General features: G+C 41.2%; 1 protein-coding gene across 1 annotated transcript in view; it reads right to left on the reverse strand.

Annotated features, from left to right (window-relative positions):
• The window catches only part of LOC125230064 (probable ATP-dependent RNA helicase DDX52), a 29,264-nt gene that overhangs the window by 2,010 nt on the left and 13,702 nt on the right, over positions 1-13,552 (reverse strand). Inside the window, exons 11-12 of the mRNA XM_048135060.1 lie at positions 13,151-13,231; positions 133-279 (exon numbers count right to left, since the gene is read on the reverse strand). Coding sequence (XP_047991017.1) covers positions 133-279; positions 13,151-13,231 — 228 coding nt within the window. The remainder of the gene's footprint in view (positions 1-132; positions 280-13,150; positions 13,232-13,552) is intronic.

The raw sequence follows: 13,552 nt of genomic DNA on the forward strand, positions 1-13,552 counted from the left end.
ATTACGTCACAGCGTACGGGAAGGGGGGTTAAAGGGATAAAAAAAGTGAAATAGTGGGGAGGGAGGGGTAAAAAAAAATCGAAATTAAATGTAACGTAATATGTGGACGGCCCCTAAGTAGTAAATACTTACTTATCAGGCCTCTTGCCGAGTATAGTAGATATCTCGTCTCTCCTGGGCGCCTTTTTAGCCAACTTCTTCCTTTTATTGGGGTTCTGTTTCAGCGCTAGCATGTAATCCGGGACGGCGCAGCCCGACTGCTTCATCACTGACGCGATACTGGAATGTAAGATGTGGGTGGTAGAGTTCATAATCGCATAGTAAACTATAGGAATAAGAAATGAAACATCATAATTATGAGTCGGATTTCAATATACATAGACATATAATTATACATCCATAATTATAAATGGGAAAGTGTGTGTGTCTGTTTGTTTGTCCGTCCTTCACGGCAAAGCGGAGCGACGAATTGTGATTTTTTAAGTGGAGATAGTTGAAGGGATGGAGAGTGACATAGGCTACTTTCTTTCTCTTTCTAACGCGAGCGAAGCCGCGGGCAAAAGCTAGTAATAAATATAGAGAGAATTTGGACAAGAGTAAGTTGAATGAAGAACGAGACTAAACAAAGTTTAACTAGCTAAATTAGGGCCAGTTGCATCAACCACATTTGACAGACACATCATCGTCACGCAGCAGACGACTACGGAACTTCCCATACAATAAAATTTAACGAACGCCTTAGTGCGTTTTCACATTATCCGATCCGATATCGGATGTCGGACCAATATCCCATACATTACAGGCGCCATCTTGCATTTTTTCTATTGAAATTCTCCCGACTTCCGATATCGCATCGGATAATGTGAAAACGGACTTAACGGTGACAGACGGTTTGATGCAACCGGCCCTTAATCGACAAGAGATAAATCGAAATGCACTTTATCTCTCTTATGTACGTCTATCTTAATAAGTCAAGATATACTACATATGACTGTGTTTAGTAAAACGTTCCACTTTGTCGGTTACCATTAAGGCGAGATTTACTTGTATTTTTATATGAATAAACTGACAAAGCGGCTTTATAGCAATCGACAAAGTGGGACGTTTTCCCGTGAACACCCACATATAAAAATGACTAAGGGTCAACATTTTTAATAGTTTCTATCATTTAAAACTACCCACATAAAATAGAAAAAGTACGCTTACGTTAAAATCAATTAAATCATATTTTTCGAACACGATAATTTCACGCACAAAGTAGCGAAGCGTTTTGTATTATAACCTCTAGCGGCCCACCATACAAAAAAATTGCCAAACAGAATCAATGGTACTAGAAAACAGGGCAGAATTTCTTTTGTTTGAAAATCGAACAAATGAAAACAAAAGCAGCTCAATTCCATTTGTTAGCTTAATTTATTAATAATGTATAATTGATCAGATTGTATATAATTTATTCAGAGTAAGTCACTTGATTATCCCTCGGTAAACCAAGAAGTCATTAGTACAGTTGCTATTTGACTACCTCCCGACGGCGCCCTCTAGAACTTGTTTCAACGGTTACCAAGCGATAACAAAGAGGCGAGTCTGTGGGTATTACCTTGACAGCTGTCGATTAATATAGACGTTTAGCTAAGCACTGAATTGTAAAAGAAGTGAAAGAAGTGAATACAATCCTTATTGTGCATTCTGTGGATTTTATTTCGTTTTTAGGAAAACACCCCAATAAATTTCAGAAGAGGGGATAAGAAAAATCTAAACAGATTTTTTTTCTTCACCACGCCACACTAACGTAAGTACGATTTTTTCGGTTTATCGGTCAAATTTAACAACACCTCGATGTTCTTACAAACTACAGTATTGAATAAACTGTATTTTATACCATTGCGGAAGTTGATGTGGTTAAATACGCATGATTATCTTGCCGCATAACTCCAGGATATATATGAAAAGAACACATGTATAGATTTTTCTTTTTTCGGCTACGTAACAGTAATTATTCAATCCATGTAAATAATTCATATTCATATCATTTATTGCATTCATGTTCATTACATATACAGGTGGTAAAGATACAATAAGTCGGTACATGATACCCTGTTAGGGCGTTGCAATTACCTTAAAAACTAATTGTAGCTATTTACAAGTTATAAACAGAACTACATTATAAGCAAAATATGTGATAATAAAAATAAGAACATGTCAGTCAATAATTATCTTCGTCATCATAAAAGCTCAACTATTAAATAATTATATTAAGTCAAATTAAATATGATAAAAAAAAGATATTAAGAAAAAAATAAAAAGAGTTAAATTACATTGATTATTTATTTATTTATTTATTCTAGTGTACTATCTGATTAAAATTCCTCTATTGTATAATATGCCTTTCGTATTAACAATGATCTAAGTTTGTTTATAAATGGGTGTATTTTTTTTGTTCACTTGTTATGGTTTTTGGTAAGTGATTGTAAATTATCACAGATCTATAGTGGGGGCTATCTCGATAATAATATGAGCCATACCTACTTTAAAAATAAATACGAATGTTTGATGTGACATCACTAAAAAAATAGCTCTAAATTTATCTAATCGCCGGTATTTTCAATCGTGTTTGATATTATCACAGTATGTCTATATTCTCCGATATATAATATGTAGAGTCGATGTGTAGAGTCGATGTGTAGAGTCGAAATGTTATGTAGAGTTGATATGTAGAGTCGATATGTAGAGTCGATATGTAGAGTCGATATGTAGAGTCGATATGTAGAGTCGATATGTAGAGTCGATATGTAGAGTCGATATGTAGAGTCGATATGTAGAGTCGATATGTAGAGTCGATATGTAGAGTCGATATGTAGAGTCGATATGTAGACTCGATATGTAGAGTCGATATGTAGAGTCAATATGTAGAGTCGATGTGTAGAGTCGATATGTAGAGTCGATATGTAGAGTCGATATGTAGAGTCGATATGTAGAGTCGATATGTAGAGTCGAAATGTAGAGTCGATATGTGAGTCGGTTTGTAGAGCCGTTATGTAGACACAATTGCTCTTAAGTTTCAGACATGGAGGTGGACGATGACCCGGGGACGCCCAAGACACGAAGCCGGGAATCGTTATACGACAACCCTGAAGCATCCGGGTCAAGGAACCGAGGTCCATATCACAACAGCCAGAGAGAGTATTACAACAGCGCAGGATCGCCCAGTTCCCACGGTCAGGGTTCGTATTACGACAGCCTAGCAGCGCCCAGGTCACAGGGCCGACGGTCACGTTACGACAGCCTAGCAGCGTCCAGGTCACAGGGCCGGCGGGCACGTTACGACAGCCCAGCAGCGCCCAGGTCACAGGGCCGGCGGTCAGGTTACGACAGCCCAGCAGCGCCCAGGTCACAGGGTCAGCGGTCAGGTTACGACGGCCCAGCAGCGCCCAGGTCACAGGGCCGGCGGTCAGGTTACGACAGCCCAGCAGCGCCCAGGTCACAGGGCCAGCGGTCACGTTACGACAGCCCAGCAGCGCCCAGGTCACAGGGCCGGCGATCGCGTTACGACAGCCCAGAAGCGCCCAGGTCACAGGGCCGGCGGTCAGGTTACGACAGCCCAGCAACGCCCAGGTCACAGGGCCGGCGGTCAGGTTGCGACAGCCCAGCAGCGCCCAGGTCACAGGGCCGAGGCTCATGTCACGTCAGCCCAACAGCGCCCAGGTCACAGGGCTGGGTAATGTACGATTCCTTCCCACCTTCACCCAGGTCACAAAGCCAGCCGCTGTATCATTTGACAGTGACACATCGCATTTTGACGTCCGCCCGGTCGAGAGTGTTTGAGCCAATGTTCAAACTGTTCTTTTTTTTCACACTTGTATTCTGTATTAGATTATCACTAATTATTTCTGCCAGTAACATGTAACATTTTTCGTTTGTTTCTATTTTCGTTATTTTCTCATATTGTAATCTCTAAAGCTAACCAGCAGGATAAGCAGAGTTGTTTTCGTTAAATCTTGTAATTTTATTTCTTGTAGTTATATTTATATTGATATAATTTTATTTATATTTATTAACGTATTTTATTATTTATGTCCGACGATGAAACTTTCTATTCTGCTAGTATTGACAGTATTTCTTTTCATTCCGTAGATTCTTTTGATACTTCTCTAACTTTAGGCAACCTCATTTCTCGCGAATTTTTAAACTCCGATAACTTTAATGTATGCCATATTAATGCCCAAAGTATACCATCTCACTATAGCGAACTTATTGATACCTTTCAGTCCGATTTTGTCCATGCCATTTTGGTGTCAGAAAGCTGGTTGAAGCCTACCCTTGATTCAACAGCCTATACCTTGCCGGGTTATGTGTTGATTAGGAATGACCGTGTTGGCAAGGGTGGTGGCGGCGTAGCTATTTACCTTCGGAGTACCATTCCTTACAAATTGTTAAATTCCACTCCATCTCTCTACTCTGGTTCAGCGGAGTGGCTATTTATCGAGGTGAACGTCAAAGGGGTCAAGGCATTGCTGGGTGTAGTTTATAGTCCTCCTACCGTTGACTACTTTTCTCATCTTGAACGTATTCTGGAATCCCTAAGTTCTGACTACACACATCACTTAATCATGGGGGATTTAAATACCGATCTCATGAAAGACTCGACACACTCTCGTAAACTTAAGACGCTACTACAATCGGTCAGTTTTTCTCTTATCCCGTTAGGTCCGACTCATCACACGGCATCAACAGACACATGGCTCGATGTCATTATCACTTCATCGCCAAATCTTGTCACCAAGCATGGTCAGTTCATGGCGCCGGGTTTCTCTCATCATGACCTTATATATGCTTCCTACAAAATCAAGGCTCCCAAACGTAAGCCAGCTCTAATTCATATGCGTAGCTTCGCCAAGATCAATACTGAGACTCTTTTAAAAGACGCCGCTGCTATCGATTGGTCTCCTGTGCTCTCCACTTCTTTAACTGACGTTAAGGTTTCTCTTTTTAACGATGCTATTTTGGGGCTTTTTGATAAGCATGCGCCTGTTCACACAGTTAGAGTAAGGCGTCCTCCCGCCCCTTGGATCACTGAGGATGTCCGAATGGCAATGCGGAAGAGGAACAGAGCTTTCGGGCTCTTTAAGCGTGACCGTACAGATGTAAACTGGAGTGCTTTTAAAGCAGCTCGAAATCGTTGCAACCAGATGGTACGTACAGCCAAGCGACGATTTATTCATCGCAATGTTTCTTCTTCGTCTATGGCCGACGTCTGGAAATTTCTGAGGTCAATCGGCCTGGGAAAGCCCTCCAACAGTTTTAATAGTAGCACATTCTCTCTCAACGATCTTAACGGGCATTTTTCCTCTGCTCCTTCTATTGATACCACTATCAAGGCCACTACTATTTCTAACATCTCTTCTTTGCCTTCCCCTATCACTGACTCATTCTCTTTCAGCCCTGTCTCCGAATTTGACATTAAGGTCGTAATTAAAGCCATCAAGTCGAAAGCCGTAGGTTGTGATGATGTCAGTCGTCACATGATCGTGTCTGTCCTTGACTGCGTGCTTCCTGTGATAACTGACATTATCAACTCCTCACTGGCCAACGGTGAATTCCCCTCTCTCTGGCGTAAAGCATACGTGATACCGCTGCCCAAAATTAGTAATCCCACTGCTCTCAGTAACTTTAGGCCCATTTCAATTCTCCCTTTTCTTTCGAAAATCGCGGAAGCGGTTGTTCACAAACAACTTTCGGTTTTCGTTTACTCGCATAACCTTTTAAGCCCTTTGCAGTCCGGTTTTCGCCCAAGCCATAGCACCAGCACTGCGCTTCTAAAGGTCACTGAGGATGTCAGGCGGGGGATGGAGAGTCAAATGGTCACGGTTCTTATCCTAATTGATTTCTCTAACGCGTTTAACACCGTTGACCATGACATTCTCCTTGCCTTGCTGAAACATGTTAGTGTTTCTGAGATAGCGCTGAACTGGTTTGCTGCCTACTTGCGGGGCCGTCAACAGGCAGTCCGAGTTGAGCGGTCTTTATCTGATTGGTGTGATCTAGAGACTGGCGTGCCTCAAGGAGGCATATTATCGCCTCTTCTTTTCTCGACTTTTATAAATTTCATCACTCCTGACCTTGGCTGTTCGTACCATCTGTATGCTGATGACCTGCAACTCTACGACCAGTGTCTCGTGTCTGACCTTCCAGCTTGCATTGCTAAACTTAATCTGGACCTTCTACATATCCAGCAGTGGTCTGAGAGGTTTGGCCTCTTTGTGAATCCGTTAAAGTGCCAGGCAATAGTTATAGGTAGTTCCAAACAGCTTGCTAAATTAGACTTGAACACACTTGTTCCTGTAAACTTTAATGGATCCCCTATACCATTTAACGAAAATGTTAAAGACCTGGGCGTTCTTCTAGATAATACCTTGAGTTGGAGGGCACAGGTTACTGAAATCAGCCGTAAGGTCATGGGATCACTCCATTCTCTTAATAAACTGAAGCACTTCCTACCAATCAAAACGAAAATTGCATTAATTAACTCTCTCATACTGCCCATTATTGATTATGGTGATGTGTGTTATCCGGATTTAAATGGGGAACTTCTCGATAAGTTGGATCGCCTGCTTAACAACTGCATCCGCTTCATATTTTGCCTCCGCAAATATGATCACGTTTCCTCTTTTCGTTCTCAGCTTGGCTGGCTTCCCATTCGACAACGACGCAATAGTCGCTTGCTTTCCACTCTTTATTCTGTGCTCAACGACCCACATTCTCCGGTCTACCTCAAATCCTTTTTCCAATATTATGGAGTTTCTCGCGACCGTCAACTTCGCTCTACTGGCAACATGTCTCTGTCCATCCCTCCTCACCGTACTGGGTTCATGTCACATTCGTTCACCGTGCAAGCGGCTCGTCTCTGGAACGTACTTCCTTATAAAATTAAAAGCGCCCCAACTAAGTTCGCTTTCAAAAATCCTTACGAGCTCTTTTTGCTAGCAGAATGAAAAACTCTTAGTTTCACATGTTTCGTATATATATATATATATATATATTTGGTATGTATAGTTATATGTATGTATATGTATTTGTAAATTATATGTGTACTTATGTTTAGTTTATTTAGTATGCTTTCTTTTATTTCCTTTGTTTTGATTCTACTGTTGAAATTGTAGCACCGCTCACAGTCTCTCTGCTTAGCCTTGAGGTTGACTGGTAGAGAATGCCTTAAAGCATTAAGTCCGCCTTTTGTACTGCAAGATTTTCTTTTGTGCAATAAAGATTAAATAAATAAATAAATAAATAAATATCATAATGACCCAGGAGCGAACAGGTCGCATGGATACGATTACGAGCATGATACTCGTAACTACACCTACAACACGCGTAGAAGCAGTCGTAGATGTGGACGCAGCCCGTCAGTGAGAGGCCGCCGTAAACATCGACGCAGCCTGTCCAAAGAATCTGGTGAGCACGACCGCGGTGATATAAAAAGGTCGAGGTTCTCAAATTCCAGGGAAAGACAACGCGACTCTGCTATCCTAGATAAATTTATTGATGTTCTGAAACAATTTAAGCACTCCGACAAACCTAAACTATCTTTTAACACCAATGTCATACCCGAGTTCGACCCTATGTCCAAGGTACAGACTATATTAGATTGGATTACGAAGGTCGAAGAATGCGCTAGAATATATCAATGGGACGACAGGGAATTGATTCACTATGCCCTCCCCAAACTCACGGGCGTTGCAAAAACTTGGTACCAAGGGCTATCCAGCGTCTTATTTACATGGCCTGAGTGGAAGAGGAAACTCATCGAGTCATTTCCCTGCCGCGAGGATTACGCAGAGCTTCTAACAGAAATGCTCTCAAAAAGAGCCAAATATGGAGAATCACTGGAACAGTACTTTTATGCAAAGGTAAATCTCCTTAACAGATGCAAGATATATGGACGACAAGCGGTTGATTGTATTCTCTACGGCATCGATGATCGCGCAGTAAAGGTAGGCGCCCAAGCAGCCCAATTCTCTGAACCTGAACAAGTCCTGAAGTATTTTAGGACAGTAAAGGTGCCTCAAATTAGAGATAAAGATGTGGATTCCTCTCGTAAGTTCCGCCAAAACGACTACAGGAATAAATCAGCCCGGCCTCCAACATCAAAGGAACCATCAAAAGATAGCCCTAACAACAGAGATGTCTGTTTTAATTGCAATGAATCTGGACACCGCGCTATCAGGTGTAAGAAACCTGCTTCCAAATGTACGTACTGCGAGAAGAGAAATCACTTAGCAGAGCACTGTTATCGACGACTACGCGAGTCTAACGACGTAAAAGTGGAAGAAGCACAAGGTAAAGAGCGCAAGGAAAAGCAAGTTGCCGCAGTAAATATGAATAACACGAATAATAAATATAAAATGGACATCGAAGTCAATCATTCTACCATTGAATGTTTTGTAGATCTTGGCAGCGAATGCTCACTTATTACAATTAGTGCCGCCAACCAGTTGAATCTGAACATTGACACAGGCGAGGAGCTTCCAGTACTGAATACAGTAGGAGCTAATTTGGTAACTCCTGTGGGTTTGGTAACGACCAGTGTTGAAGTTCAGGGCATAAAGGATGTGATCGATTTATATGTCGTCGAAAACCATGTGATTAAACGGCCAGTTTTGCTTGGCCATAATTTCACAGAAAAACCGGACATTACAATTGTTAAGACCTCCAAGGAGCTTATCTTCCTGCAGACCCCAAATGGCAAGTTACATCTGAAGGTCAGTAGACAAGTATCTCTGCCATGCAACATATTGACACCAGTTGCTGTGGAATCGACGTCCCGCGTTACTGGAACTGTTCTCATTAACGGCTCACTAAGAGGGGCAGAGGGAAAGAAATATTACTTGCTTCCAGGAAAATACGATATTAACTCCGGTAGCAGTACGTTACTCCTTATGAATGCGTCAACTGAGGTAATTACTTTAGACAGCAATTTACTTTTGACACGTGCTGAGTTCAAACCAACCGACGAAACTGAATACGACTGTTGCGGTATCGCTTTCAACGAAAAGGAAGTTGATGATTCTGTTAACTGTGGCCCAGATATGAACAAAGAAGAACGTCTCAAGCTCCAACAGCTACTGTCCAAATACGGTGACTGCTTCTCGAAAGGCCTCGACGATCTAGGATTCACAAAGGTATCAGAAATGGTTATCGAACTTGAGGAATCAACACCAGTTGTTTATCGCCCGTACCGCATGTCATACGCCGAAAGAACACTGGTAAGAAATATGGTTCAAGAGATGCTCGATTGTGGAATCGTAAGGGAGTCTTCTTCGCCGTATGCGAGCCCTATAGTTTTGGTCCAAAAAAAGACCGGAGAGAAGAGACTGTGCGTGGACTATAGGGCTCTTAACCGCAAAACCAAGAAGGACCATTACCCACTCCCCAGAGTTGAAGATCAGCTAGACCAGCTTGCGGGAAATACGCTATTCACTTCTCTGGATTTGGCATCGGGATACTACCAGATCCCCATTTCTGAGGAGTCGAAGCACAAAACAGCTTTTGTCACGCCCGACGGACAATATGAATATAACCGAATGCCGTTCGGACTAGTTAATGCGCCCTCAGTCTTCCAAAGGACAATCAATAAGATCTTGTCGGAAGCCAAAGTTAAGTACGCCATTGTTTATATGGACGACATCTTAATCCCTTCAAAAGATATTGACGAGGGATTAAAAAGGCTGGAAGAAGTCCTCAACTTACTCAAGGAAGGAGGCCTAACGCTAAAATTAAGTAAGTGCAATTTCTTCCAAAATCAGGTCGACTTCCTAGGTTTTGAGGTCAGCGCTGAAGGCATACGTCCTGGATCTAGAAAAACCGACGCCGTTTCAAACTTTCCTACACCGAAGAACCAGCACGAGGTGAGACAGTTTCTTGGACTGTCAGGATTTTTCCGGCGTTTCATGAAGGGTTATGCTCTCATAACATCGCCATTGACAGATCTACTCCGAAAGGGGTCCTCTTGGGTATGGGGGGAACAACAAAGGAAAGCTTTTGATGATATCAAAGCTCTCCTAACTCAGCGACCGCTTCTAGCTCTGTACGACCCCAAGGCCGATACCCAGCTCCACACGGATGCTAGCAAAGATGGCGTTGCTGGGATATTACTTCAAGCTAATACGAATGGGATTTACCAACCAGTCTCTTATTTTAGTCGCAAGACTACTCCCGAGGAACGCAAGCTACACTCGTATGAACAAGAGACTCTGGCGGTAATAGCATCACTGAATCGGTTCAGGGTGTATCTGGTGGGTATACCATTTAAAATCTTTACTGATTGTAATGCCCTCAGATATACGCTCACCAAACGCGACGTTATTCCACGAGTTGCTAGATGGTGGGTACAGATACAAGAATTCGATTGTTCTATCGAATATCGTCCCGGTGCACGCATGCTACATGCAGATGCCCTTAGTCGCCACCCTGTCGACGACGGCGTGCAAGAGTCTCACGTTCTCGACGTACTTCTTACTACGGAAGTAAATGAAGAAGACTGGATCGCGACTGTTCAAAGTGCAGATGAGGAGATCAAAAAGATAAAGGAAACCCTCAATGACCCGAACTCTGAACAAATTATTGACTACCTTAGCAACTATAAAGTAAAAAATGACCGTGTTTACCGCGTCGTTGCTGGTGAATTAAAATGGGTAGTACCCAAAAGTGTTCGCTGGCAAATACTTCAAAAAAACCACGACGATGTTGGACATTGTGGTTTTGATAAAACACTCCAGCGGATACAGAAACACTACTGGTTTGCCAAAATGAGACGGTTTGTCAAAAAGTATGTCGCATCATGTCTAGAGTGTGCGCACCACAAAAAGCCAGGTGGTAAACGCGAAGGTGAGCTACATCCCATAGAAAAGATCAGTATTCCTTTTCACACCATTCACGCCGACCACCTAGGGCCTTTTGAAAAGAGCAAGAAAGGAAACTGTTATCTTCTGGTAATAATAGATGCATTCACAAAGTATGCAAACATAACCCCTGTGAAAAACACAAAGTCGGCTACGTCTATCAAAGTCATTAAAGAACACATAAGCTATTTTGGAGTACCATCGCGTCTCATTACAGATAAAGGGACTAGCTTTACAAGTAAAACGTTCAAGGAATTTGTCTCAGCACATGGTATTAAACATATCGAAAATGCCGTGGCTACTCCCCGTGCCAACGGCCAAGTAGAGAGATTTAATAGGACGATTCTTAACGCTTTATCTACCTCTACACATGGCAAAGATGAGAAGAATTGGGACGAATACGTCGCTGAGATCCAGGTAGGTTTGAACACCACAACGCATAAGACGACTCAGAAAACCCCATCGGAACTTCTATTCGGGTTCAACGTAACGAGTAATTCGCAAGGAATATTGAATTCCGTTATAAGTGACACAATAAATGTTGTAAGTACTGACGATTTACATGACGTGAGAGAGCAAGCTAAGAAAAAAATAACTGAACAGCAAAAAAAAGACGCTGAAAGGTTTAATAAAACTCGAAAACCTGGTACTACTTACAAAGAAGGCGAGTTGGTCCGCGTAGAGCGACAAGTACCACATGATGGGAAGTCACAAAAACTTGTAAATAAGTACCAAGGACCATACCGTATTCTGAAAATACTCCCTAATGATAGATACCTTATAGGAGACACGCCTTTAACAAAAAAAAGGGGTCGCAAATATGAAAATGTGGTATCACTTGATAAAATTCAACCTTGGCTAAATTTTGGTAGAGAGCTCGACAGTGATATTGAGTCTGAATGTTCTAGTAGTGATCTAGAACAATAAGTTATCCAATATAATCGTGATTTAATGTAATAAGATGTCATATACTTGATTTTTACTTGATTATATAAATTTCTGATTTGTTTGCTTTAATCATTGATAAATTACATGTTCATACTTATAAACACTCATGTAAGAGACTAGGTACATATGGTATTCGTGAGTAATAAGTAATTTCACTGTTCATATTGTTTAATAAGATGTAATAAGCATGTAGTAGCTTCTATGTATTATCCTGTCTGTATCAATTTGCAACATAATGATTGATGAGCTAAAAACCGTTAAGGGTATGTATTATGATTTGCATACTTTATCTTATTTTTTTTTTCTTTTCTCTCAATGTAGCAATGGGACTTGCTACAAACAGGATGGCCGAACTGTTAGCTTAATTTATTAATAATGTATAATTGATCAGATTGTATATAATTTATTCAGAGTAAGTCACTTGATTATCCCTCGGTAAACCAAGAAGTCATTAGTACAGTTGCTATTTGACTACCTCCCGACGGCGCCCTCTAGAACTTGTTTCAACGGTTACCAAGCGATAACAAAGAGGCGAGTCTGTGGGTATTACCTTGACAGCTGTCGATTAATATAGACGTTTAGCTAAGCACTGAATTGTAAAAGAAGTGAAAGAAGTGAATACAATCCTTATTGTGCATTCTGTGGATTTTATTTCGTTTTTAGGAAAACACCCCAATACATTAAATATAGATTCAAATTTCATCGTAGGCATTTAGTCCTAGTATTAGGACATGGAACCCCAGGAGGATAAAAATCGTTTTATAATCGAATGAAACAAAACAAACTGGCCACTAACTTTCTAACGGTTTTGTTATTATATAGTATACAATTTTAAAGAAGGTACTTAAATAGTATTAGAACTGAGGAACGGCAGAAACACTATATGAAATGGTTATAATCAACCGGCGGCTTTATTTCCGAGCTCATATAAACCGGCCAGCCTTCAAATCAAGGGTGAACACTGAACAGGCATCTTCTGGGCGAGCTCACTCCATTGTAGGCCACGTCTTTGCCTTTAGCTAGTCTGTGGCCAAGAGTAAGCCCATTTATAATAATTATAATAAAAAAAACATTTACACCGACCGGTCTGACTCAGTCGGTAGTGACCCTGCCTGCTAAGGTCCTGGGTTTGAATCCCGGATGAGTCATGGATGTTTTCTGTATATATAAGTATGTATTTATCTATTTAAGTATGTATATCGTCGCTCAGCATTCATAGTACAAGCTTTGCTTAGTTTGGGGCTAAGTTGATCTCTGTAAGGTGTCCTCAATATTTATTTATTAATTTATTTTATTTATTTACTTACCTCCTAAGATTGGCGACGTCATCTTGTGTGAAGAACGTGATAGCGCGACCCTTCTGTCCTGCTCTACCGGCTCGACCAATTCTGGAAACAATTTAAAGATACTTTTAAAAAAGTAGTAAAACTGATTGATAGGTTAGTAAAAACAACAGCAATCCCGAGCGAAGTCGCGGGCAAAAGCTATAACAATCTCTATTATATGCATATTTGTAATTTTGTAGTTTTTAACCACCGACGTAAAAAGGACGGGAAGTTTGAAGTCTGTATCTGTGTGTGTGTCTGTCTGTGGCATCGTAGCTCCCGAACGGGTGAACCGATGTTTATTTAGTTTTTTTTTGTTTTAAAGCTGAATTAGTCGAGAGTGACCGTGTTTGAAATCGGTCCCCTATGTCGGTTTTTTTTTCC

The sequence above is a fragment of the Leguminivora glycinivorella genome, chromosome 10 (genome assembly GCF_023078275.1).
Source record: "Leguminivora glycinivorella isolate SPB_JAAS2020 chromosome 10, LegGlyc_1.1, whole genome shotgun sequence".
Lineage (NCBI taxonomy): Eukaryota > Metazoa > Arthropoda > Insecta > Lepidoptera > Tortricidae > Leguminivora > Leguminivora glycinivorella.